Source organism: Tachysurus vachellii, chromosome 2 (assembly GCF_030014155.1).
Source record: "Tachysurus vachellii isolate PV-2020 chromosome 2, HZAU_Pvac_v1, whole genome shotgun sequence".
NCBI lineage: Eukaryota > Metazoa > Chordata > Actinopteri > Siluriformes > Bagridae > Tachysurus > Tachysurus vachellii.
The window spans coordinates 15,425,957-15,449,749 of record NC_083461.1 but is presented as its reverse complement, the minus strand read 5'-3'; the positions used below and the strand labels follow the sequence as shown (position 1 = coordinate 15,449,749).

Genomic DNA, 23,793 nt, shown 5'->3' with positions numbered 1-23,793 from the left:
CTGCGATTGAGATCAAATTCTAGCAGGAATTTTACAGGGTTAACGATGAGCTATGGTATTAAATTTTGAGTAGTAGGTCCTGCTTGCATACAATAAACAATGTAACTTGTAAAAATATATATCTCTTGTGAAATGAGGTGGAATGTACTGTATTTTGGCTTGTGATTCTTCTGCTGAAAACATAAATAGTTGCCTTTTGAACCATTTCACCTCATCCTCTCATAATGCTGATGCTTTGCATAATGTGCTAAATAAACACAGTTTCCCACAAGTACTAGGATTTTTGCCCTTTTAAAAGTTTTGCAAACAATATGGCCACCAACTATCAGTCATTTGTACTAGACCAAGCATAGGTGTATAAGGTATATTTATTGCTTTATATTGGCTTGAATTGACAAGAACTGGGCATTGGTGTGATATTTGTAAAAGGTTGTTTGGACCCCACAGGTCACAGTTTGTGGTTTTATTTATTTATATATTTTGTTGTTTATATACTCTTGTATAGATTAAAAACCACAGAAACCAGTGCCATGGGCTAAAATGATAAAATAATTGCTTTTTAAGCAACCCAGTGGAGAAAAGATTGATCTCTTAATCTGTTTTGCTAGTATGGTGTTTTCAGTGTGCAGTCTGTAATTAATCATGTGTAATAAAACATTCCCACTTCTAAATGTTATTCTCTCTGGAGCTGTTAGAGCATTTTGTTTGTTCATTTTAAAATTTCTGACTTCCTGTCTTTCTTGTTTTCTTGTTTTCTATGTACCTCAGCCTGATGAGTTAACCAACGCGCTGGAGATCAGTAATATTGTGTTTACCAGTCTGTTTTCGCTGGAGATGCTCTTGAAGCTGCTGGTGTATGGCCCTTTCGGCTACATCAAGAACCCTTACAACATCTTTGATGGCATTATTGTCGTAATAAGGTACACGCACACGTCAGCAGCGCAGGAATTCAGCCAGCATCACTGCGGCTGTAATATTTTGTCATGTTCATCATCATTATTTGAATTCTTTCTGGCACTTACTTTAAAATAGTGACACCTTGACAAATTGCAGCCATTACTGAGCCTGTGACAGCTGCTAGCTGGGCTTTCTGTTCTGGCAGCTGTCAGGACGATGATTTTGATGCTGCTCGTATTTATAACACTGTTAAATTTGCCTCTTTTATGTGATGATCCTTGAAGTCTCAGAGGAGCTAAGATTATTGTATATATGTTGTAAGTTACAACATGTGTGTGTTTGTGTGTGTGTTTGTGTGTGGTTTGGTGCAGTGTGTGGGAGATCGTGGGCCAGCAGGGAGGGGGCTTGTCAGTGCTGCGGACCTTCAGGTTGATGCGGGTACTGAAGCTGGTACGCTTCATGCCAGCGCTACAGAGACAGCTTGTGGTTCTGATGAAGACTATGGACAACGTGGCAACTTTTTGCATGCTGCTGATGCTCTTTATCTTCATATTCAGGTCTGAATGAGTGAGAAGGAGAACAATTCTAAATGAAATCCACTGGTTTATTAGTAGACCAGCAGAAACACCAGTCTGCTACAGCATCTACATAGAAACTTATAAGAAGCTGACAATTCTATCATTTTAAAGCTATAAAATTGTGAACATTTCTCACATATTTTGTGCTTATCTGTTTATTTATTTACTTGTTTGTTACTATTTGGTCTCACATATATTCTTAAAGATTCCATAATATTAAAGTGTATTTTCTGCTCTGCTTGAAACAGTATTTTGGGAATGCACCTGTTCGGGTGTAAGTTTGGCTCAGAGAGAGACGGTGACACGATGCCTGACCGCAAGAATTTCGACTCTTTGCTCTGGGCCATTGTCACAGTGTTTCAGGTAATTGTGCCCAATATAAAGTGAAAGCCTTATTATATTTGTCAACTCAGCTTTGATTTCAGTCTATTTGTACAAATAGAAGAGCACTGAGTGTTGAGTCTTTGACTTCAATCATTAGATCCTCACCCAGGAGGACTGGAATAAGGTTCTCTATAATGGCATGGCCTCCACTTCACCTGTGGCGGCTCTCTACTTCATTGCTTTGATGACCTTTGGGAATTACGTGCTGTTCAACTTGCTGGTGGCTATCCTAGTGGAGGGCTTCCAGACTGAGGTAGGGCAATCCTAAAATCATCACTCTTTCTCTCCCTCCATCATTTTTACTTTTTGTTGACTCTCTGTCTTCCTTTTCTGCTGTCCTCCTTCAATACCCCTGCCTGTCTTTCTCATTCTTTCCATTCCTCTCCTGCTGATCATATTCCAAGTCTGTCTTTTTTCCCCTTCAGCTATTCTCTTCTCTCCTCCTCTTCTTTCTCTCTTCGCTCTCCTTTTTCTCTAATGGTTTTCATTTTTTTCAGCAGGCATTGATGAGTTCCTCGTTGCGTTTTCACTGTGGGAGCATCAATCTCATGCCAGCTCCGTGCTCTTGCTCACCTCAGAGCACTTTGTCTCGCATTCCTCCCTTCGTCTTCTTTGTTTTTTTTCCTCCGGTCTTATGCAAGCACTTATCACCCAACACATAGCAGCTATTTCTCGGCAGAAGGTATACAGACAGAAAGAAAACAAAAGGAAGAAAAGGATAACCCCTGGATAAATCAGACGTGAAGGCTATACCCATGTATCATTTTTTGGGTGGAGGGGATTTTCTTTGAAAGGAGGCGCAGACTGGCTTCTACGCCATTTTAATTAAACACCATCTTTCTTGCCACAAGCTGTAAAAACAATGGCTTTGATCTTCTCTCTTTAGACAGGCAATGACGAAGGGCACATTTTTCACGTTTAACACTACAGTCAAAAAAGTGAAAAAAGTAACACTAAGTGGAAAAGTCAGTCTGTCAGACATTTTTACCATTCTCAGCCACTGTTCTAGACATAGGCTAATAGTTTGGATTCATATACTTCTTACTATCAGAAACTTTGGAATTTTTTAGATTGTTTTGTAAACCATTTACAAAAAAAACCCATTACTGTACACACAACTAAAAGAGATATTTAATAGATCAGGGTCTAGTAATTCCAAAACATTTACTAATGCAGAAATGTTTTATTGAGGCTAATGGATAACAACATTAGTTTTCAGACAGAACATTTTTACTTCCTTAACTGCGCTATCAAATTTGCCTTACTAAACATGGTAAACGGCCTGAATGTGGTGGTCGGAGCTGGAAGTATCTCCACTCATTAAGGTAAACATGCCTGGTCATCTTGTCTGCCAGACTGAAGTAGCCTTTTTATAGCATAATGGCAGAGGAAATTATTTTACCCACTTGAAAGAGTTCATAAATAAACACTCTGTTATAATTATTTTCCCGGAAATTAGTCCAGTGTTGTTTTCTTTGCCTTTGCTAAATAAGTACATTTTGAAATACCTCCAATGTCAACTTAGTTCCTCTACTGCCAAAGCCCTATTTTCCTTTAGCCTAACACATCCCAAAGGGGTTTACTTAATTTCTTTTTAACCCACATCCTTTGTTTCAAACATCGCATTTATTTTTTGCTGGCCAAACTTGCTGTGTGTCAAGGTTGCCAGGGAGACCATCAGATGAATGAGATATGTTAAGGAGAAAGATGCAGGCCTTGGACCGAAGCCCGGGCAGCAGCGCTGCCTCGGACACTGCTTCAAGCAAATAACTCCACGCAATTAGTTCATGGAAATGGGTGTGATCTCAGTTACACTAGCGTGTAATGTCAATTTCCTAACTCATTCAATTATCCGCTCTAAGTAAGCCAGTACTTTTTGTTGAAACCCTGCATTGCTGTTTCAATTACCGCTGTGAGAAATATAGTGACTATATTTCTATAAGTCTATATAGAAATATTGTGATTATAGCAATAAATATATTTTTGAATTTCACGCATTGTGAGAATTTATGTCAACAGTGTACAAGTGTACACATATCAATCTTCCTGTCTGTCTTCTCTGACCTTCTGCTAGACTTGTTTGTGTATCTGTTTCTTATCTATCTGAAATATATTTTATTTCAAAACTATGCTTCTTTTCTGTCTTTTTCACTACTTTCCTATCTGCGGTCGGAACAAAAATCTAACACATCTCCACTTTAGGAACTGTCCAAGAGGGAAGACTTACATGGTCAGCTGAGCTGTATTCAGCTGCCAGTAGACTCAGGGGTATGTAGCACTCATCTTGACGTAACCCACTGCGACTAATCAGGAGGTCCCCAGAGTTTGTGCACGGTGTCACTTGTGGTTGTTTGCATAGAAGCCGATATGTCTTTAAAGTCCCTCTTCAGGTTCACTTGCTCAATCCCTGAAGGCAAAATCCAAACCTTGCAAAGCTTCTTTATTTTATCTGGCTTGAAGAGGATGTTTTTTGGGGCTTATGGAAAGCCACAGTGAAATCAAGCAAAGCCAGCCAGACTACCAAACAAAAGCAAATAAAAGGAATGGGAACTCACTTTAAATGGACTTGAAAATCACTCTGCACGAGATAGCTTAAAGTACTATTCCACATCCAAGAGCGATTTGCTCTTTCTTATTGTTCATTTTGTTTGTTATTATACGTAGCTTTCACTCCATACTGCCATTGGTAATGCTACCAATTCTATTGGAACGATGGGACGCTGACATTGGAGGTTTGGTTTAAAAAGAGAAAAAAAAAAGCTCTTGATCCTGTTGAGGTGACTGTCTGTTCATTATTCTGGGCATTGTTTATCTTTTTTTTTCCCCTTTGCCCTCTATGCATTTGCGCTAGGTGTTGCATGCAGTCAGAGGTCATAAGGAGAGGTTCACATGTTTGTCTTTCAACATCATTTCATCCATGGCAACAAATGCAGCGTATCACAGTTCAGGTGAAGACTGCAGATTATAATCAGTTGAGCAAGTCTAGCTTCCTCAAAATAAAGAAAATACACTAAATATTAAAATAAAGAACAACCCCATACACACATAGCATAGAATGAAGCTGATGCTACTAAAATGATTACTGCTTTCATTGTCCCTAAACATCTTTAGAGACGTTTAGCTGTTTAGGCATTCATAAGCCAATAGAGGCGACAGAAAAGGTCAGTTAAAGCCTAATGAACGCTCTCTGCTGAGAACGACCACACAGGGCTAAGGATTTAGGTTGCCAAATCACGGTCAATCTGAGAACTGCCCTAGTAACTCCACATGGCTGGCTCCAGGTGAACACAGTCGTATGTAAAAGTTTAGGAACCACTGACAATTTCCATGATTTTCATTTCTAAATATTTGGGTGTTTGGATCAGCAATTTCATTTTGATCTATCAAATAACTGAAGGACACAGTAATATTTCAGTAGTGAAATGAGGTTTATTGGATTAACAGAAAATGCGCAATATGCATCAAAAGAAAAATTAGACAGGTGCATAAATTTGGGCACCCCAACAGGAAAAAAAAAAAAAAACAAAAAAAAAAACACACACACATTTTTAGTAGAGCCTCCTTTAGCAGAAATAACAGCTTCTGGATGCATGTATTTTGAACCATTCCTCCTTACAAAACATCTCCAGTTCAGTTGAGTTTGATGGTTGCCGAGCATGGACCGCCCGCTTCAAATCACCCCACAGATATTCAGGTCTGGGGCCTGGGATGTCCATTCCAGAACATTGTACTTGTTCCTCAGCATAAATGCCAGAGCAGATTGTGAGCTGTGTTTTGGGTTGTCATCTTGTTGAAATATCCAGCCCCAGCGTAACTTCAACTTTGTGACTGATTCCTCAACATTATTCTCAAGAATCTGCTGATATTGAGTGGAATCCATGCGACCCTCAACTTTAACCAGACTCCCAATACCGGCACTGGCCATACAGCCCCACAGCATGAACCTCCACCAAATTTTTCTGTGGGTTGCAAGTGTTTTTCTTGGAATGCTGTGTTCTTTTGCCTCCATGCATAATGCCTCTTGTTATGACCAAATAACTCAATCTTTGTTTCATCACTCCACAGTATCTTATTCCAAAATGAAGCTGGTTTGTCCAAATGTGCGTTTTCATTCCTCAAGCGACTCCGTTTGTGGCGTGTGTGCAGAAAAGGATTCTTTCGCATCACTCTCCCGTACAGCTTCACCTTGTGCAAAGTGCGCTGAATTGTTGAACGATGCACAGTGACACCATCTGCAGCAAGTTGATGTTGTAGGTCTTTGGAGGTGGTCTGTGAGCGGTTATTGAACGTTCTCACCATCCTTCACCTTTGCCTCTCCAATATTTTATGCGGCCTGCCACTTCTGGCCTTAACAAGAACCGTGCCTGTGGTCTTCCATTTCTTCACTATGTTCCTCACAGTGGACACTGACAGCTTATATCTCTGCGATAACTTTTTGTAGCCTTCCCCTAAACCATAATGTTGAACAATCTTTGTTTTCAGGTCATTTGAGAGTTGTTTTGAGGCCTCCATGTTGCCACTCTTCAGAGGAGAGTCAAAGAGAACAGCAACTTGCAATTGGCCACCTTAAATACCTTTTCTCATGATTTGATGTACCTGTCTATGAAGTTCAAGGCTTAATGAGCCACCAAACCAATTGTGTGTTCCAATTAATCAGTGCTAAGTAGTTACAGGTATTCAAATCAACAAAATGGCAAAATTTATGCACCTGTCTAATTTCGTTTTGATGCATATTGCGCATTTTCTGTTAATCCAATAAACCTCATTTCACTACTGAAATATTACTGTGTCCTTCAGTTATTTGATATCTCAAAATGAAATTGCTGATCCAAACACCCAAATATTTATAAATGAAAATCATGAAATGAAAAAATAGTCAGGGGTTCCTAAACTTTTGCATACGACTGTAACTACACAGGGTGATGATGCTAAAGAGTAAAAGCACAAGCAGGCAAACAAAAAAGTGTGGAAAATGGTTTGTACTGCCACCTACGAACCTATCACAGCTGTGTTTATTATGTTTTGTTCTTCACCACATATAAGGCAAGATCGCTTTACCAGTCTTGATTTTTCTGATTCAGAAATCTTTTGTTTTTGCTCGCATTGTACTTGATGTGCCTTCTCATCTTGACAAGTCCTGTTCAGTGTTCACTACTCTTTGTTTTAGCCATGGTGGGAAATAATTATTGTTTTATTGTTCAATAATCCCACTGGTTTCAGGCTCTTTCACACATCCATCACTCAGTTGTCACCTTTTGTTGCAAAAACAATTCCTCAAAAACTTGTAGTTTGGGCTGGATTGTTTTAGAGTGAAAACAGTGGGAGGCATTGACATTAGTTAGAACGGTTTGTCAGAACAGTTTTCACTCTTTCTCTTTTAATCTTTCTCATCTCTCAGTTTGAGCATCGTAGTGCTGTATGTAAGAATTAAAATCACATACCAAAGGGAATGCAAAAAATAATTAGTTTGGCATCAGTTTCATGACCAAGAACTTCACGGTTAATTGCGCATTCGTTTAGACACTGTTTTCCCAATCCAATTTACTCCTGCTTTTAATGTTCAAAATATAATTTCAGCATTACCTGAGGGTTTTTTCTTGGCTAGATTTATGCTTTTTTATTTTTTATTTATTTCTTTTTCTGAATACTTTTCCAGCTTTTATATTCTGCTCGTTTTTTCATCTTCATCATTCATAGAATAGGGTTACAAATTCTTTGTATTTCCGCAATGACAAAAGTAATGAAATGGAATGTTGTTGAAGGAGAGAGAGCGAGAGAGAGAGACAGAGAGAGAGAGAGACTTTTAACTGGTGCTGCTGTTCTAACAAACCACCCAGCGTTGAAGTTTTGCACTAGACCACACTGAAACACTGGTTTTGTGGAGACTGTAGAGGGAGAGAGATACAAACGAAAATAAAGACACAAGCCGCTGATAAAAATAGCAGAGTTTATTTCTACAGTGCGATTATTGAATGTGTCTGTTCTACTAATGCTGGTCTTCCAGTGGGCCGGAAAAAAAGCCCCCACACATTTTCAACACCATGTGGATTCGTATTTACACAAATAAAGCAGATGGTCTAATCATGAGATCATCTTCTCAGAAATACATGTGAGTGATACATTTGAAAAATATTTAGACCTTGTATAAGCAAACAGCTAATTCAGTGACGACAGTTGTTTCAGAGTGGTGCTGCACTGCATGACTCCCATGGATCACAGTTGCTCTCTGACCTTTAGGTGTGAGGGCTGCTGGGATTGGAAGGCCAGACCTGCACTCAGCTTCCTGTCTATTATACCTGTTTCCACACTGCCCTGACTGGCCCTCGTGTCTTGCACTAACACCTTTTCTCTTTCCACCTAAGGGCGATGGCTCCAAGTCGGGCTCGGAAGCAGATTTCTATACACAAAGCATTGACGATGTGTGCAGAAGCAAAAAGGATGTGTCCGCTTCATCTGGTGAGAGCTTTCCCTTTCGCAAACTTTCATGTTCTTTGTAGTCGTTGCTTTACTATTACTGTTAATATTGAAAAAATATTTTTGTGTGAGATCAGCTGTCTGACTTTATTTATTCTCTTGTTATTTTTTGTTCTTTGCACTCTTTCTTTACTAGTGGCTAAGGGCATGCTGAAACATTTATGTTAGAAAATGTACCTCATGTATTTTTCAGCTATCTGTCATGTCTTCTAGAGGAAGCTGATGTTCACTATGTGTCCCCTACCTCTTCCTGTCACTCTTGATTGTAGTAGTGCCCATCAATGGCCATGTGGATCTGAAAGCCAGCCTTACACCTCCTCTAATCACTCACACAGCTGCTACTCCCATGCCTGTGCCCAAGATCTCAGGAGGAGAGGACCTCACTTTGGGCTACGAATCACGCAGGGGCAGCAATATTTCTGTTGAGCCTGGCTGCCATGACAAAACTCCGGTCAGTGCCATCAAGTCTGATTTATGCTCAGTGCAGTAGTGCTTACGAGGACAGGCTAAACTCAATAGATATTACAGATGTTGAATGTCCAGGGCAAAATACTTGTAGTGCTTGCTGTTCTTTGGGGAACTGTTGCTATACTACAAGCTACATGACCAAACTATCCAAACTATGTTAAAGCTACTGCTGAGTCTGAAGTTTAGGAGGTGAGGATACAAAATTTAGAGGCAGTGATTGCATAAGGGTTCCTAAACGTAAAAAACATTCCTTAATTAGAATAAAGATAGATATAAGATACTGACTAAGAAAAACTGACAAATATTGTAGATTGTTGTTTTTAATACTAAACACACATTTAAAGAAATCAAGACAGTTGTCCCTAAGTAGCTCCATGTAGACATACAAACATATATAGACATACTTGTATATATTATTAATACAAATGACAATTATACACATGTAAAAATGTATTATTTATCAGTGTTATTCTAGTATTCAGTCGAAATGTTTGATCACCTACAAACTACTTTATTTGAAAAGCAATATCACTACCGTGAAATAGTTTAACTGATAGCTTTGTTAGTTCATCTTGTCAGAGGAATTATCAAAGTTTCTGCCAAATGCCTGTGTGCCCTTTATACGTCATTGTTGGCCAGTTGCTGCGGAGGTGGGTGGCACATTGAGACTTTTCTATTTCAGAGATTGACTTTTTCTCCACTTCCTGCCTCACCTCTCCTTCTCCAAACTGCTTGTCTTACTTTCCAAAGGTTTTTAAAAGGAAGAACAAACCAGCCCTCAGCCGGTTTGAATATGATTTAATGACTCAACAGCAATATGCGCTGTGAAAGAAAACATGCAAATGTCTCTGATTGCAGAATTAGTTCAACAAGATTTTGTGTAAAAATATGACCTTAAACGATCTGATCTGACAACATTGTACATGCTCCTGCTGTTCCTCTTGCAGTCGAGCGTGCGAAGCTCCCCTCATGCCCCTTGGAGTTCCAGCGGTAGCTGGAACAGTCGACGGTCCAGCTGGAACAGTCTGGGCCGAGCCCCAAGCTTGAAGAGGCAGAAGCGGCAGTCGGGCGAGCGACGTTCCTTGCTCTCCGGGGAAGGCCACTCCAGCTCTGATGACGATGGTGCTGGAGTAGGCAGTGGTGGAGGACGGATGTTGGAAGGTGATAATGTTTCCCTCAGCAGGACAGATTCTTTTGGCCAAAGGCCACGGCACAGGCGCATGGAATCTCTGGAGACACGTAGCTCCTTTGACCTGCCTCCAGACACACTGCAGGTGCCATACCTGCACAGATCCGCTAGCATACACAGCACACGGCCACCAAATCTGATCAGCAATGGCAAGAGCTCGCCCACAGGGGCCACCACACAGCTCTCATTAGATGATCCTCACAGTGAGGATGACAATGCTGATGAAGAGGGAAACCTGGTAAGAACAGCTGCAGCTAGTTATTTGTTGCAAATTCTGAAAAAAATTAAGATATAGAGAAACTGCTGACTCTATAAAAGAAAATGAAATCTCATAATGAATGTACATCATTACTTTTTCTTGTTTTATTTATTTAATTTTTTTTTGCAGAGTCGACGAGCACGTCTGTACCGATGGCTGGAGCATAAGCAGCCAGAATGGTGCAGGCAGAGGAACACCTGGTCTCTCTACCTGTTTCCTCCTGAGTCCAGGTGATCCTGCGTATTCTCATGCTGTCTATTTTGTGTCTGTCATTTTGTACTAATAGCACACCAAAACTGTCCGTTTATTCGATTTTGCCCTATTCAATTGTGTTTCCAGGTAAGAATGAAACAGATGAACCTCTCAACCTCTTGAGTTTCCAACTAACACATAAACAAACTATTGTTTTGTCCCTTCCTCTTCCTGTCCTCACACTAGGCTTTATAGACTACTTATTAAAGATAAAAAGATGGGAGAAAACCCTCACACAGTGCATTCTGCTCTCACTTTACTAATTAAGCGTCAGTCACACATCCTCCTCCACCCGAAGTGTGCCCAAAAGTATGGTGATTTGTACCACGCTGCACATCCAGAAGCTGATCTCATTATCCTTTATGCAGAGCAGCACCGCTTAGATCCATGTATGAATGTCTATAACTAGAGTTAAGATTAGAATGTGAATTCTTGCTTATTTGTTTAACAAGCCAGAGCCATTTTCTATCCTATATATATTACATTACATTACAGATACACATCCATGGACATCACTAAACTCTTGTTTAAGATATTTCCTGTTAGTAGTCCACAGCTCTGTCCTAAATAATGGACGCTGATTATGATCAGTGCTTGTGGGTTAATCCATACATTAGATATAGTGTGCTATTAAAACCCCAAATTATGTAATGGACCATTGAAATCATTTCACACGTATCACTTGTATTGTGTGTTTTTTTTTGTATCATTTGTATTATATGTTATTTCCATTTATATTCTTTGCTTAAGATATAATTATCCTCGTTACTATTTGACAGATTAGGTGTGCCGTTTTAGATAAAGTTTGGGAATGTCTCACACCTCACTGTTCAGCCCACTATGGCTGTCCTTATATAGTAAGAGTTGATAGCTGGGAAAATATGTTGGCATGACTATGATTATGATTATCGCTGGGGTGATATGATGATTTAAAAACTATATGGCCAAAGGTTTGTGGACACCTGACTATCACACCCATATGGAATTTTTGAACATTTCATTCCAGATTTTTCCTCTTTCCTGTTATAATACCCTTTTCACTACATTTTGGAGAGAGGCTATGGGGATATGGTCCTTCAGCCACAAGAGCATTAGTGAGATCAGGCCCTGTGTCCAATATATTTGATTTAAGCTGTTTGATTTAAGCTTGCAAGTGTTAGTCTCTTTTATGATGTGTCTAACGGTCTAAACTTTAGCTAGGAAACATTTTGTACTAAACATCTAAATCATGCACATTTGATGCATCGTAATTTCATGCAGAAGAACTGCTGAATATTTAGAGATAAAACAGTCAATTGGTTTATTTTAGAAAAGCACAAATACAAGATACAGTGTATAGAAGTAAAGAGAACTCACAACAGTTGACGTACAGCATCACAGAAATAGGATAAGGTAAAGCATCCTGTGCAATGCATTCCTGTTTATACCCCTGTGCCTCATGATCAGAGTACCAAGTGGAAGAGATATGGTGTAGATAATAACAGGATGAACCCCCAGATGTTTAGCTCGCTAGGTACCGTGTGTTAATTTGATTAGAGGGAACAGAAGAACAAAAGGTCTCTCATACAGACCAGGAAGTCTCAGCACAGTAATGTGTAAGCATTACCAAATATAAAACTGTATACTGTAAATGCTTTTCTAAACCTGTATGATATTTATGATGTCATTATGAAATACGGATTAGACTGATATCAAACATGCCCTAAGGAATAATAAGATCAACATGTTTTAATTGACCAGGAATCACAGAAATCAAGTGTGATAGACAGATGTCAAATACTTTTGTAGCCAACTAGCTAGCACTAGCTATTACTCTGCAAAAAGATGAGTTTTTAGCTTGTGACAAAAAGGAAGTTAAGTTCATCTTAGAGGTAACGTTCTGGAGCAACCCGTTCATATTCTGCCATAATTTCAGAATCTAGAAAGTCCTTTTCTTTCTTTAGAGTTCATGTACTGTAACCAAATAAGCAATCCTACTAACAAAAGCATAAACACAAAGCCTCTCACACTGATTTGCAGTCTATGCTAGCCCTAGAATTACATAATTATTGGATAATCTGTACTCATTCTTTCATGCTGTGACTGTATTCTGAAGTGCCTGACTTGATCATATCTTACAGGATTCGTGTGAGCTGCAATAAAATCATCACGCACAAGATGTTTGACCATGTGGTGCTTGTTATTATCTTCCTCAACTGTATCACCATTGCCATGGAGAGGCCCAAGATCGAAGCCAAGAGTCCTGTGAGTCCACGTCAACACAAACATAGAGTTACATTTAATTAGAGGATGAAAGGATCGGTGAAGCTGGTATTGAGTGATCTCAAGGGGTAGTTAGTCCAGCTTGTCTCTATGGCAGAGCTCAGATACTGTAATGATAAGAGATGCAGTTATCTGCACGGATTCTTTTTCTCTAATAGGCAAGAACGTACCAGCATATTCTAACAGATAGATTACACAGAATGTGCGTAATATTTGAAAAAAACAAATGAGGAAGCTACACACAACTCACCCCCGCAAATTAAAAACCCATTTCACCACATTTCAGCATGAATTGCACATGAACTGAATTTTTGTATTTAATAGGTGCACCATTTGCTGTGGTTCAGCCTCATTAGAAGAAAAACATTTGGTAAATGAAAGATTATACAGGATTTAGAGGATGAGACTATAAAATGATTTCTATTTCCTCTTCTCAACTGTTTTCAGTCCCAAATGAAAGATTAGCTCAGTTTAAAAGTTTATTGATATTATTAGTTTGACAGTTGCCCCCACACGTTGCAGTAGAATAATACATACGAGGGGCAATTTCTCTGAAATTGCCAGTAAGCAGGGGTATATATTTTATACAGAGGATTATATTGTTTATAGATTATTTTATTAATCTTAGATCTCCTTCACATCAGTATATGCAGCGATTACAGAGGCAGGGATGTTGTGACTCTTTGTTTTAGACAGTTATGTAAAATGTAATTAGTTCATTAGTTCTTTTTAATCCCCTTCAGGTTCTTGACACTATAAAAGATTGAGGTTTAATTGGCTCATTTACAATGCAGTTATTTATGGAGCCCATTTTAGCCTTTGATGAAAATATCTTTAGCTTTTGCCAAGATTTGGCTTTGCTCTTGTATACATGGCCTCCTCTTACACCATCTTCAGAAAACACAACCTTGATGTTTTTAATATTCTTTTCATTCAAGTGTTATTTTAGCAGGGGATAACTCTAGCTGCTGATGTTACCAGAGGGCCCATACAAGCTCACTCTAAATAATGGCTGACTGATTAGCTTAGGCATTATGATAATAAAAAGCATGCACAGAATTCACAGACACAATATATATTTACACTGAAAGCACGTAGAGCCAAATGAATCTACCAGAACAGCCCTGACATGTGGCTCAGGGGCTTTTTTAATCTTTGGTATAATAGGGATTTTTTTTTTTTTCATTATATTTAGTGATGCTCAGTGAAGTTAAAAGTAGGAAACAATCTAATGAACCACTGCAATTATACAAATTTCTAAATGTCAACCCAGCTGTAAATTTGCCTAGTAATTTCAGTAACAGTGCCTAAAACTAGAAAGCCATTGATGCAAATGACAATGTAATGTTTTTAATAATATATTGACTCTCTGCAGGTTTTATCACATGAAGTCTAGAAATTAAATATTTATGCATCCAAATATGAGTATAAGTAGATTATTCTGTGGTGAAGATGTGGACTCTGGAAAATTGTTGTGTATTGTAAAATTCTTCTTTATATACTGTTTTGCAGGAGAGATCATTTAATATTTATATAACAGTTTATTTAAAACTCAAATGTAAGTGTGTGTATATATATATATATATATATATATATGTGACTATAGCGGTGGACTTGTGCTATATAATCTTTTGGACTCTTAATCAATCCCATTACTATGCAGCATTAACCTTCAGTGGATGATTAGTGCTGGCATGTGTGAATGATCTGCGTGCATTGCTGTCTGTCTGCGAGTAAAGTGTGTGGGTTTCACTTGAGGGAGATTTGCTCGGCACATGAGCAGCAGGTCTCTAATAGACAGCTGAAGGATTAGGTACTAGTGTGAGTAAGTACAGATCAGAGAGGGCATTATGATAAATTTATCTGTTTCCTTGTATAGATTTTATGCGATTTACTTTTTACAAGAAAATCCAGGGAAGGTGGAAAGTCATGGAGTTCTGAAAAGCATTTTTTATATAGATTTTTAGAATTCACATGCTAATCATTTGAACTGGAAGAACAAATGATAAGGCTTGAAATTGAATAGAAATGAATGCAAATGGACTGTGTTTGTTCAAATGCTAAATAAATGGTATTTATATTCCATTTGATGGTGGAGGATTCTGAAGCTACTGGCAAAAATGACACAAAAGACAAATTGTCCAGATTGAGAACGTCTTATTTTTGTTTGTCTGTTTTACAGATATTGCATTTGGGAGATACACTTAACCAGAGCAACTTATATTTATTATTTATACAGCTGAGCAGTTGAGTGTTAGGGGGCCTGGCTTAAGGGCCCAGCACTTGCAGGTTGGTGGTCCAGGGATTTGAATTCTCACCCTTCTGATCAACAGGCCTTAAATACTGAGCTACCACTTCCACTTGGTTTGTTTTGTTGTGTTGAATATTTTATTTGGTTTTTAATTTATCTTTATGGTTTGATGGTTTGATCTCCCCTCTCTGAACCTGTGTAGTAAAACTACCATGTCTATGTATTTATAATGGTTGCTTTTTAGCTTTACTTTGTAAGTGTATAGGAAAAAAGAAAGGAAAAAGGTGTAGAAATGGACCATATATATATATGGTGCAGATATGGACCGTTTTATATATATACATCATAAATATATATATATCATAAATATATATACATCATAAATGGACCTTGCACCCGCTGTACTGTATGTTTAATCGGATTTTCCAGTGTCGCAATTTCCCAGTTATGAAGATCAGATTAAATTTACCAACATATTGATATAAAAAGGTATCATTTAGTACCTTAAAATGTTATGAAAATTAAAAAAAAAAAAAATTGTTGTTTAAGTATTGTAATAGGCGATGCAATCATTCATATGAACTAAAGCTTACTAAAGATAAAACCATGACTGAAAAAATGATTCTTGCAAATGTGCATTTTATAGTATGGCCACAATGAGGCAGTAGTTTTCTCTAGTGCCCTCTGGCTTAATGCCCGTTTCTCATGTTTATAGCCAGTTCCATCTCAGAAGGAACTTTACTGTAGTTACTCAGGATGATGGTTCTCTCAGTATGCATGCTGCTTGGGATTTCGCTCTAATGGTCAAATGAGTCTCTATTTTTAAAATAATACATGCAAAAAAATTTCCTTGGCAAAGAATTGTCTGATTTTTGTTTTACATTCTTTCGTTCTCAAGTTTATAATTTGTACATTGTAACTGTCTTTATCTGACTTGTGGATGGCTCAGCTGAAATATCTGTTGGAAATCATCTGTAACCTTTTTTCTGCATATACAGTAGATCCACATTTTCTTTTGAAAATTTTTGCACCTTTTTGTTTTAAGGCTTAAAATCATACAATCACCAAATAAATTCAGTCAAATTAAGTTTCAAATAAAAAAGAAAATTAATATATCTATTAGACATTATTAAGATTGTGACAGTAAACTGTAACTCTCACCTGACCCATTCAATTCAAGTTAGAAAGAACGTTTTAGCTTTAACTGGATACAGTGATACCTCGAGATACGAGTGCTTTGACATACGAATTTTTTGAGATACGAGCTGTGATTCGACCATATTTTTGGCTTGAGATACGAGCAAATTTTTGAGATACGAGCATCCGAGCCACCGCCGCCGAAACAAAGATCCCCAACAACCACGTGTGCTCTGTTTCCCCCACCTCAGCTTCCCGCGTCTCACTCGGTTAAAGCCGCCTTTCCACTGCACACGACAAACGACGGCCGATAAACCGGAAGTCATTCATTTCCTATGGAGAGTCGCAAAGGGGCTGCGTGAGGTGCCGTAATTTTCGGATCCGTTTTGAGCGTTGGATCCGTTAAAAAATTTGAACTTGTGCGACTACACCGCATCTGATATGCCGACCGGACAGGTTTTTATTAAAACGACCGGCAGATGTTAGTGAGGAAAGAGTGACAAAAAAGGCAAAAACAAGTGAAGAGAAAAGCGATGAAGAAAGTTAAGCAAAATTAATGTAAACAAAACAGAAATTGTAGCAATTAAGTTCAGTTAAGTTAAGAGAAATCAAGCATCGCGTTAGTTCTGGCAGGCCACGTCGTCAAGCGTGCATCAGCTGTTAATCAGCTGTCCACGACGTGCACCAATCCGGTTACGACATCCATATTACCCGACCATTTAAATTCCCATTCATTGAGCCGCTTTCTAGCGCTTCGCAGCTGCGGTGATCTAAACTCCCTCCTCCAACCCCGACTCCACCATGCCGGAACCTGTGTTCATTGTACCAGTTTACATCATAAATCTCCACATATTTTTCTCTCTCTCTCTCCACCTCTCTCTCTCTCTCTCTCTCTCTCTCTCTCTCTCTCTCTCTCTAATTATTTAATTATTTATTTATCCATTTATTCATTTATTATTTTCCTTTCCTATTTTTAACTATATGCATGATTAATGGTTCTGTTATACAGGGGTCTATTCTATTTTCTAGTTGCTGCTCTCCCCGCTCTAACTGAAGTTTAGTTAAGTTCCATTTCAGTGTAAAGTAGCATTAAGAGTGTACAGTAGTGAGTAAGTGAACGAAAGTGAAAGTGTAATTCCTCCTAACTCCTCCGCCTGTTTACTCCTCCCTCAACCTCCGTGCGCATCTTCCGTAAAGTAAAACCAGTTTTTTTTTTAACATTCTCTTTTATTACTGTATGTTTTTATACAATATTTGTCATTTATAAATACAGGTACTGTACATTTTTCATATTCAAAACACATAAACAAAACAACTGGAGTGGAATTTTGCGAGCTGGAACGGATTAATGGGATTTCAATTAATTTAAATGGGGAAAATTGCTTTGAGATACGAGCAATTTGAGATACGAGCAAGGTCACGGAACGAATTAAACTCGTATCTTGAGGTATCACTGTATATTGTTCTCCATGTTCTTCTCTCCATGATGAAGTCTCTTTATAGTAACAGCTCAGTGAGCGTTTTCATTTAGATATTAACAAATGCCATCAGACTCCACAGCTGAGCCTCCGGTAAAAAGTATGTGCTTTTCAGCTTAATGTGAAAGGAAACAGATTGGGGTGGAGAAGTGATGTTGAGAGTTGGAGCAAGTGGAAGTGAAGGATCTGCTCTGAAAGATCGAGGAAGGCCTTATGTGATCCAGCAGTTAAACTTTGTGTCATGGTCTTCCTCATTCAACTAGCAAATGCACCATTACACATTAATAATGCATTCAGACGTGCTCACAGCAGAAAAGAGACAGAGAAATGCTGCAGATATGATGCCAGTGTGACACCCTTTCATAACAATATGGAGCTGAGGCTTACTGACTGAAGATGCTATAAGATGCAGTCATGGGGTCTGGTGCTTCACATAAAAAGAAGAGCAGAATAAACTAGAACGTACATTTCCTGAAGAAAATATGAATGGTGCTTGCATGTGGCAAATCCCGGAGGCTAGTCGAGACGAGCATGTGACGTCATCTGAATACTCTTGAGGAAGTTTTCCTTATTGTCCTGAGTGTTTTATATGTCACATGTCCATGTTGTGCTAATTTTTTATTTTCACGTGACATCACGTGCCATCACGTGACGTCATCAAAATACACGTGAGGGAGTTCCCCCCATTGTTGTGAGTGTTTTGATATGTCACATGTCAATGTTGTAAAACGTTTTTTGATTTTGCATAATTTGGGGTGGGGCTGCGGCAGAACCGGAAGGCCAGGCGATACACCAATTTAAAACTTTGTTCAGAGTATCACCCTAAAGGAGCTGGCCGAGTTTGGTGTAGATAGTTCAAAAGCTTGCCAAGTTATAAACCTCCAAAATTTTTAATGGGAGTCTATGGGAAAAAAGGCCAATTTGAGACCCGGTGCCGGAAGTACCGGGACTTGGATCGCTTATAAAAGTCATAGCACACCTCTCCTCAATGAGCCGGTCGATTTGACATGTCATTCATGGGTCTAGGACAAAAGCTGCGGGACAAGTTACGCGCCGAAGTTTTGTCTGGCACAATAGTAATAATGTTGCTTTGCAAGCACCATTAATAAACAGGAACGATGAAGATTCTTGTTGAAATGCTGTTTTTTTTCCTAAACCATGTTGAAACAGCAAAACAAGTCTCTCAAACCTTTGCATATTGTTTCCTTTAGTACGCGCCTCAGGTCCTGAGCCAGGTACTGAGTTTGTGTCAGCTATGATAGCAGAAAAAAACAACCGATTCCTCCCTCTCTACCATTAACTCTTTGATGCATTATTGTAAGCCGGTTAACATTGTTAATGCCACCAGAAGCATTGCAGTAAACAGCCAGCATCTGATTATCAGCTAGATGAGCATGGAGCTAATCATCAATGGCATTATATACAGTAGGATATAACAGGGCTGGTATAGATTAAGGCAAAGAGTCAGTACAGTATATTGACACAAAAGAAATTAGTGTACTGGAAGAGGTTTGCCTGTACATTTTTTTTCCACAGTAGCTGACTAGATATTTCGAGCTGTGCTGCAAACGGTCCCAAATCAGTGATGACTTCAAATGTATTTGACAAGAATGCTTTATGCATTTTCCACCTGAGAGCATGAAGGAAGCGTTGCTGAGATAAGGAAACATTTATACACACTGGGTTCCTCTCAGCTAGATGGAAGTAAGTGTTATTAAAAGTGAATTTATTCATTTGAATTTATAAATTAATAGGTAAAACATGACAGCTGTTTGTGTGCCATCAATTGCACACTTTAAACCGATAAAGGTTCATCAGGGTTATTCTGAATATTTTATTATTAGTGATTGTAATCATTTCATTTGCTGGGATTAGGCAAAAGCTAAAAATAAACAAAGGCATTCCCATATAGGTATTGAAACTTCACCCAGTTTCTAGTTGAATCTGACAGCTTCAGGTTTCAGTGTGTAATCCTTCGCTCAGGTTACAGTCTGTGCTGTATTCATCCCTGTGTATGCGGGTTCTCTTTCACTGGACTGCAGTGACTCCTGATTCCAGTGTCCTCCCACTACCCAAAAATCATGCTGGGAGGCTGTTTGCTTATTTTAAATTGCCCTTTGGTCTGAGTATGTGATATACAGCAATATACTGCGGTGTGTGGTATCACATGCACCACCTGCTTGAGCAGGATAAAGCACTTACTGTAGAGTAGTCAGTGATTATCTATGAACAATACAATGCATAGGGATGTGGTAGCCTAGTGGTTAAGGTGTTGGGCTACCAATCGGAAAGTTGTGAGTTCAATTCCTAAATCAACCAGGTTCCCACTGCTGGGCCCCTGAGCAAGGCCCTTAATCCCTCAATTGCTCAGTTGTATAAAAATGTTGAGATAAAAATGTACAGTAAGTCGCTCTGGATAAGGGCGTCTGCTAAATGCTGTGAAAGTAGTCAAAAGATATTCTCTTGCTAAGATATAAAAATCATTATACCATCATGCTGGTGATTCTCAAATCTGTTTGCTCAGGAAGTGTTGATTAAAATTCTATTATAGCAGCTTGGTTTATATTAACGCTCACTCAAAAAAAGCTGGTGAGGGAACGATTGCTGATAGATGATAATGTATAACGTGAATGATAACAGGGACTAACTTTGGACATTGCACAATGTTAAATGTATATACAAACAAAAAAATATAAAATACTTTTGTACATGCTGCTTTAATTAAGATTACTGTAGCTTTGGGGTTGCAGCATCACCCCATGGCATCACTGATTTATTTTTCTATAACATCATTGTGTGTCATGTTTATTCTTTACTTACTGTATAGAGAGGTAAAGGATTCTAACTCTCTCACCCATTTCTACACAGAGCTTGTTAGATCTGAGGGAGCTGTAGTGTGGTCTTGGCATCAGGAGGTTGTCAGCAATAGGAAGAAAAGTTCAGAGCTGGCTCACATTGTTAAAAGATTGTGGCAGGTTTTTTTTTTGTTTTTTTTAAAGAAATACCTGTTTACTTTCTACCCTTTTCATCTTTTCACACATTGTCTATAACTACACTGTACATTTCCATTTTTAACCACCTCACATCAGGTTGCAAATGGAAACTGACTTCTTTGGGGTAGGAATACTACAGTCCTAATTACCTGCTGCAGTAAATAACATTACGCTTTGACTCAGATAAACAATTTCTGTATGTTTGTGTGTGTGTGCCTCTGTGAGATGTTAATGCATTTGGAGTACTCTACGCGTGGGCAGAGTCACAGCTCTATAGCTAACTTCACAGGAGGCATCTCTAATGTGTGATGTGGCTCACATGCTCACACACATAAACAGTGAGGACTGCATTATGTGTGATACTGCAATGACTAAGCCGTCTCTTTCTTTCCTCGTCTTGCTCTCTCCACAGGAGCGTATATTCCTGACGGTGTCCAACTACATCTTCACAGCCATCTTCGTGACTGAAATGACAATAAAGGTAGGAGGTAACGCTGGCATTTGCTTGGGTGTGATCTCAGCGGTCATCCCTATTTGGGGGTGAACCCTGCCTGATGTGAGCATTTTTAAAATAATGCTCACTGCATTTCAGCTTTAAATCAGCAAGGCCAGGCCAGTACCAGTAAGACTGTTCACTCTCTGAAAGCTTCCTTCAAATAGACAAATTCTAGATAAGGCAGTCATTAAGTCCAGTTTTGAGCGGCGCCTTCAACACCCGGTGCTACGTTTGTTTGTACTACACTGAAAAAATAGTCTGTCAGATATTCAAATCACCAGCATTGAAATGGACGTCCATGCCGAGACCTCTCAAGAGAAGCCAGAAAAGTTCACAGGTGTCATTCAGTGAGGTCTAAGCTTTCTATTTTCAGAGCTGCTATATGCCAGGTCACACCCACTCAAGAGATTTCAAATGAAAATCATGCTAGAGAATAATCTTAGTCACTAGAGGTTAATTAACAACGCCTTACACAAAGTGTCTAGGGCAGAGAGAGAGAGAGAGAGAGAGAGAGAGAGAGAGAGAGAGAGAGACACAGCAGGGCGCTGCAGGGGTGCGGCTCTCTGTGCCTGACGTGCCTTTGTTCAGGTGCAGGTTTGATCGCGGCATCATTTGATATATTCATGTGAAGTGCATTAGGAGCCTTTGCTTTTCTCCTGGGGAAGTCTTTTTTGGGGAGATGATCTGATTTTTGTCTGGATTTGTTTACCTCTGCTGCTGTGAGCTCATCCTAGATCGTATTGTGCACTAAGTTACTGCACAGACTCGGCTCATAACTGCCCTTCCATCAACAGTAGTTTCTCCTAAGAGAACTTAAGAAACATGTCTTTTAAAAATTTACTTAAAAACATGAGGTTACGGTAAACCTTTTACCAAAATACACTTTTTTTTGACAGGCAGCAAAAATAAAGACAGCTGCTGGTTAAGAGTCTTCCTTTTTAAACAGGAAAACAAATCCAAACGTGAGGCAGAATCAGAATCTGTATAGAGGAAGAAGTCAGGTGATGTGCAGACAGAGTTAACTGGACAACAGACAAAGATAACCAGAAATGACCATTGGTGGGTGTAACCATGACCACTGGAACAGAATAATAAAATTCTTGGTCTTAAGTACAAGACACTGAGCGTATACTTCACAACAAATGTGTAAACTGAAAGTCTTTAAGTACTGTGGCAGTGATTATGTAACTGAGTCCAGATGTGTGCAATCAGAATGACGGTGAACATGAACGTGAACATGAGAGAGTTCCACATGGCTGTTGGGTGCTGTATTCTGTAGCAGCCATGGTTGTAGGCCGCGCTGCATTCTGGGGGTTGTAGTTGGCATCGACGTGACACTTTTGAGTCTGATTATTAACAGAGAGGTAACATATGTCGACATGCAGAATATAATAAGTGATATAATGTAATGTTGTATGCAATAGAACATAGAGAAAAAATATCCAAACCTTCTGATTTGATATTCTAACAGCACGGCTCTGATAATTCTGATTGTAATATACAATTCTGTGTTTGTATTAATGAACTTGTTTAAATTATTATTAGTGATTCTTTAGTAACAGCTCGTTCGAAATGACTCATATTGCAGACAGCACCTACTGTAAAATAAAAAATAAATAAAAGAAAGGAATTTAACTGTTTTGTTAGATTCAGGAGAAAGTAAAAAGAAAGACGGAGAAGGAAATGTCTGTGTATAGCTGCTATAAGAAATAACAGGAAGTCTCTTTTCTTGCAGACTTTCTTCTTGCAGAATAACATAATTATTAAACAGTGTACTGTTAACGAATATTGAGTCAACTTTGGGGTTGCCATGGGCCTGTGATTTGTGTATGGCTGCAACACACCTCCCTGGTGTGGATTATATTTTCCTATGTTACAGCACACCCTATAGAGTTTTATTCCTTACATTATATTATGTCATTTTATATGCAAGCAATATATTCCGAGCTAAGTTAGTCCAGATACTAATTGCTCATACTGTGTGTGTGTGTGTGTGTGTGTGTGTGTGTGCTGAAGGTGGTGGCCTTGGGCTGGTGTTTTGGGGAAAAGACATACCTGAAGAGCAGCTGGAATGTTTTAGATGGGATGCTGGTGCTCATCTCAGTCATTGACATCTTGGTGTCTATGATATCAAACAGTGGCACTAAGATCTTGGGCATGCTGCGTGTGCTGAGGCTGCTCCGAACTCTCCGCCCCCTCCGGTACGTACTTATACTGTTGTTCTGCTCATTTACTTCACTCTTCCTCTCATGCTTTCTCATCCTCATATTCTGGAATGTATAAACAAATCACAGGAATTTGAAATCCTTTACCGTACACACAGTCTGAAACCTCATCTCAAAGTAAAAAAAATGTACATGTTTTTTTTTTCTCTCTGCATTTCACTGAATTCAAAACAGTAATCTGTAGAACTATGCAGAAAAGGCTGGAATTCCAATACACGGGATTTCTTTAGTCAGAACGCTGATATTTTCTTCTTGAATCTCTGAGATGGCTTATCGTACAGTTCTGTGCATGTGGATATGCCTTGTGCCGCACTTCTTGTAAAGAGAAGCTCTTGAAGAGAAGCCTGCTGAAAGATTGATCAAATATTCAAGCGGTGCACAAAATCTAATATTCATCCAATTTGCCTTCAAAATGCTTCGACTGAATCTAACCACTCATTATTCATTCAT

At 38.9% G+C, this 23,793-nt stretch overlaps 1 protein-coding gene across 8 annotated transcripts in view; it reads left to right on the top strand.

Annotated features, from left to right (window-relative positions):
• Nucleotides 1-23,793, top strand: part of cacna1g (calcium channel, voltage-dependent, T type, alpha 1G subunit) — a 179,507-nt gene that overhangs the window by 117,750 nt on the left and 37,964 nt on the right. For 5 of the 8 annotated variants that reach the window (XM_060858813.1, XM_060858862.1, XM_060858834.1 and 2 more), the window contains exons 11-22: nucleotides 769-920; nucleotides 1,269-1,454; nucleotides 1,724-1,838; nucleotides 1,957-2,112; nucleotides 4,062-4,127; nucleotides 8,222-8,315; nucleotides 8,603-8,784; nucleotides 9,749-10,228; nucleotides 10,379-10,479; nucleotides 12,622-12,745; nucleotides 21,035-21,103; nucleotides 23,135-23,319. In XM_060858813.1, the coding sequence (XP_060714796.1) occupies nucleotides 769-920; nucleotides 1,269-1,454; nucleotides 1,724-1,838; nucleotides 1,957-2,112; nucleotides 4,062-4,127; nucleotides 8,222-8,315; nucleotides 8,603-8,784; nucleotides 9,749-10,228; nucleotides 10,379-10,479; nucleotides 12,622-12,745; nucleotides 21,035-21,103; nucleotides 23,135-23,319 (1,910 nt within the window). The remainder of the gene's footprint in view (nucleotides 1-768; nucleotides 921-1,268; nucleotides 1,455-1,723; nucleotides 1,839-1,956; nucleotides 2,113-4,061; nucleotides 4,128-8,221; nucleotides 8,316-8,602; nucleotides 8,785-9,748; nucleotides 10,229-10,378; nucleotides 10,480-12,621; nucleotides 12,746-21,034; nucleotides 21,104-23,134; nucleotides 23,320-23,793) is intronic. The other 3 variants (XM_060858841.1, XM_060858827.1, XM_060858820.1) reach the window with 1 other exon arrangement.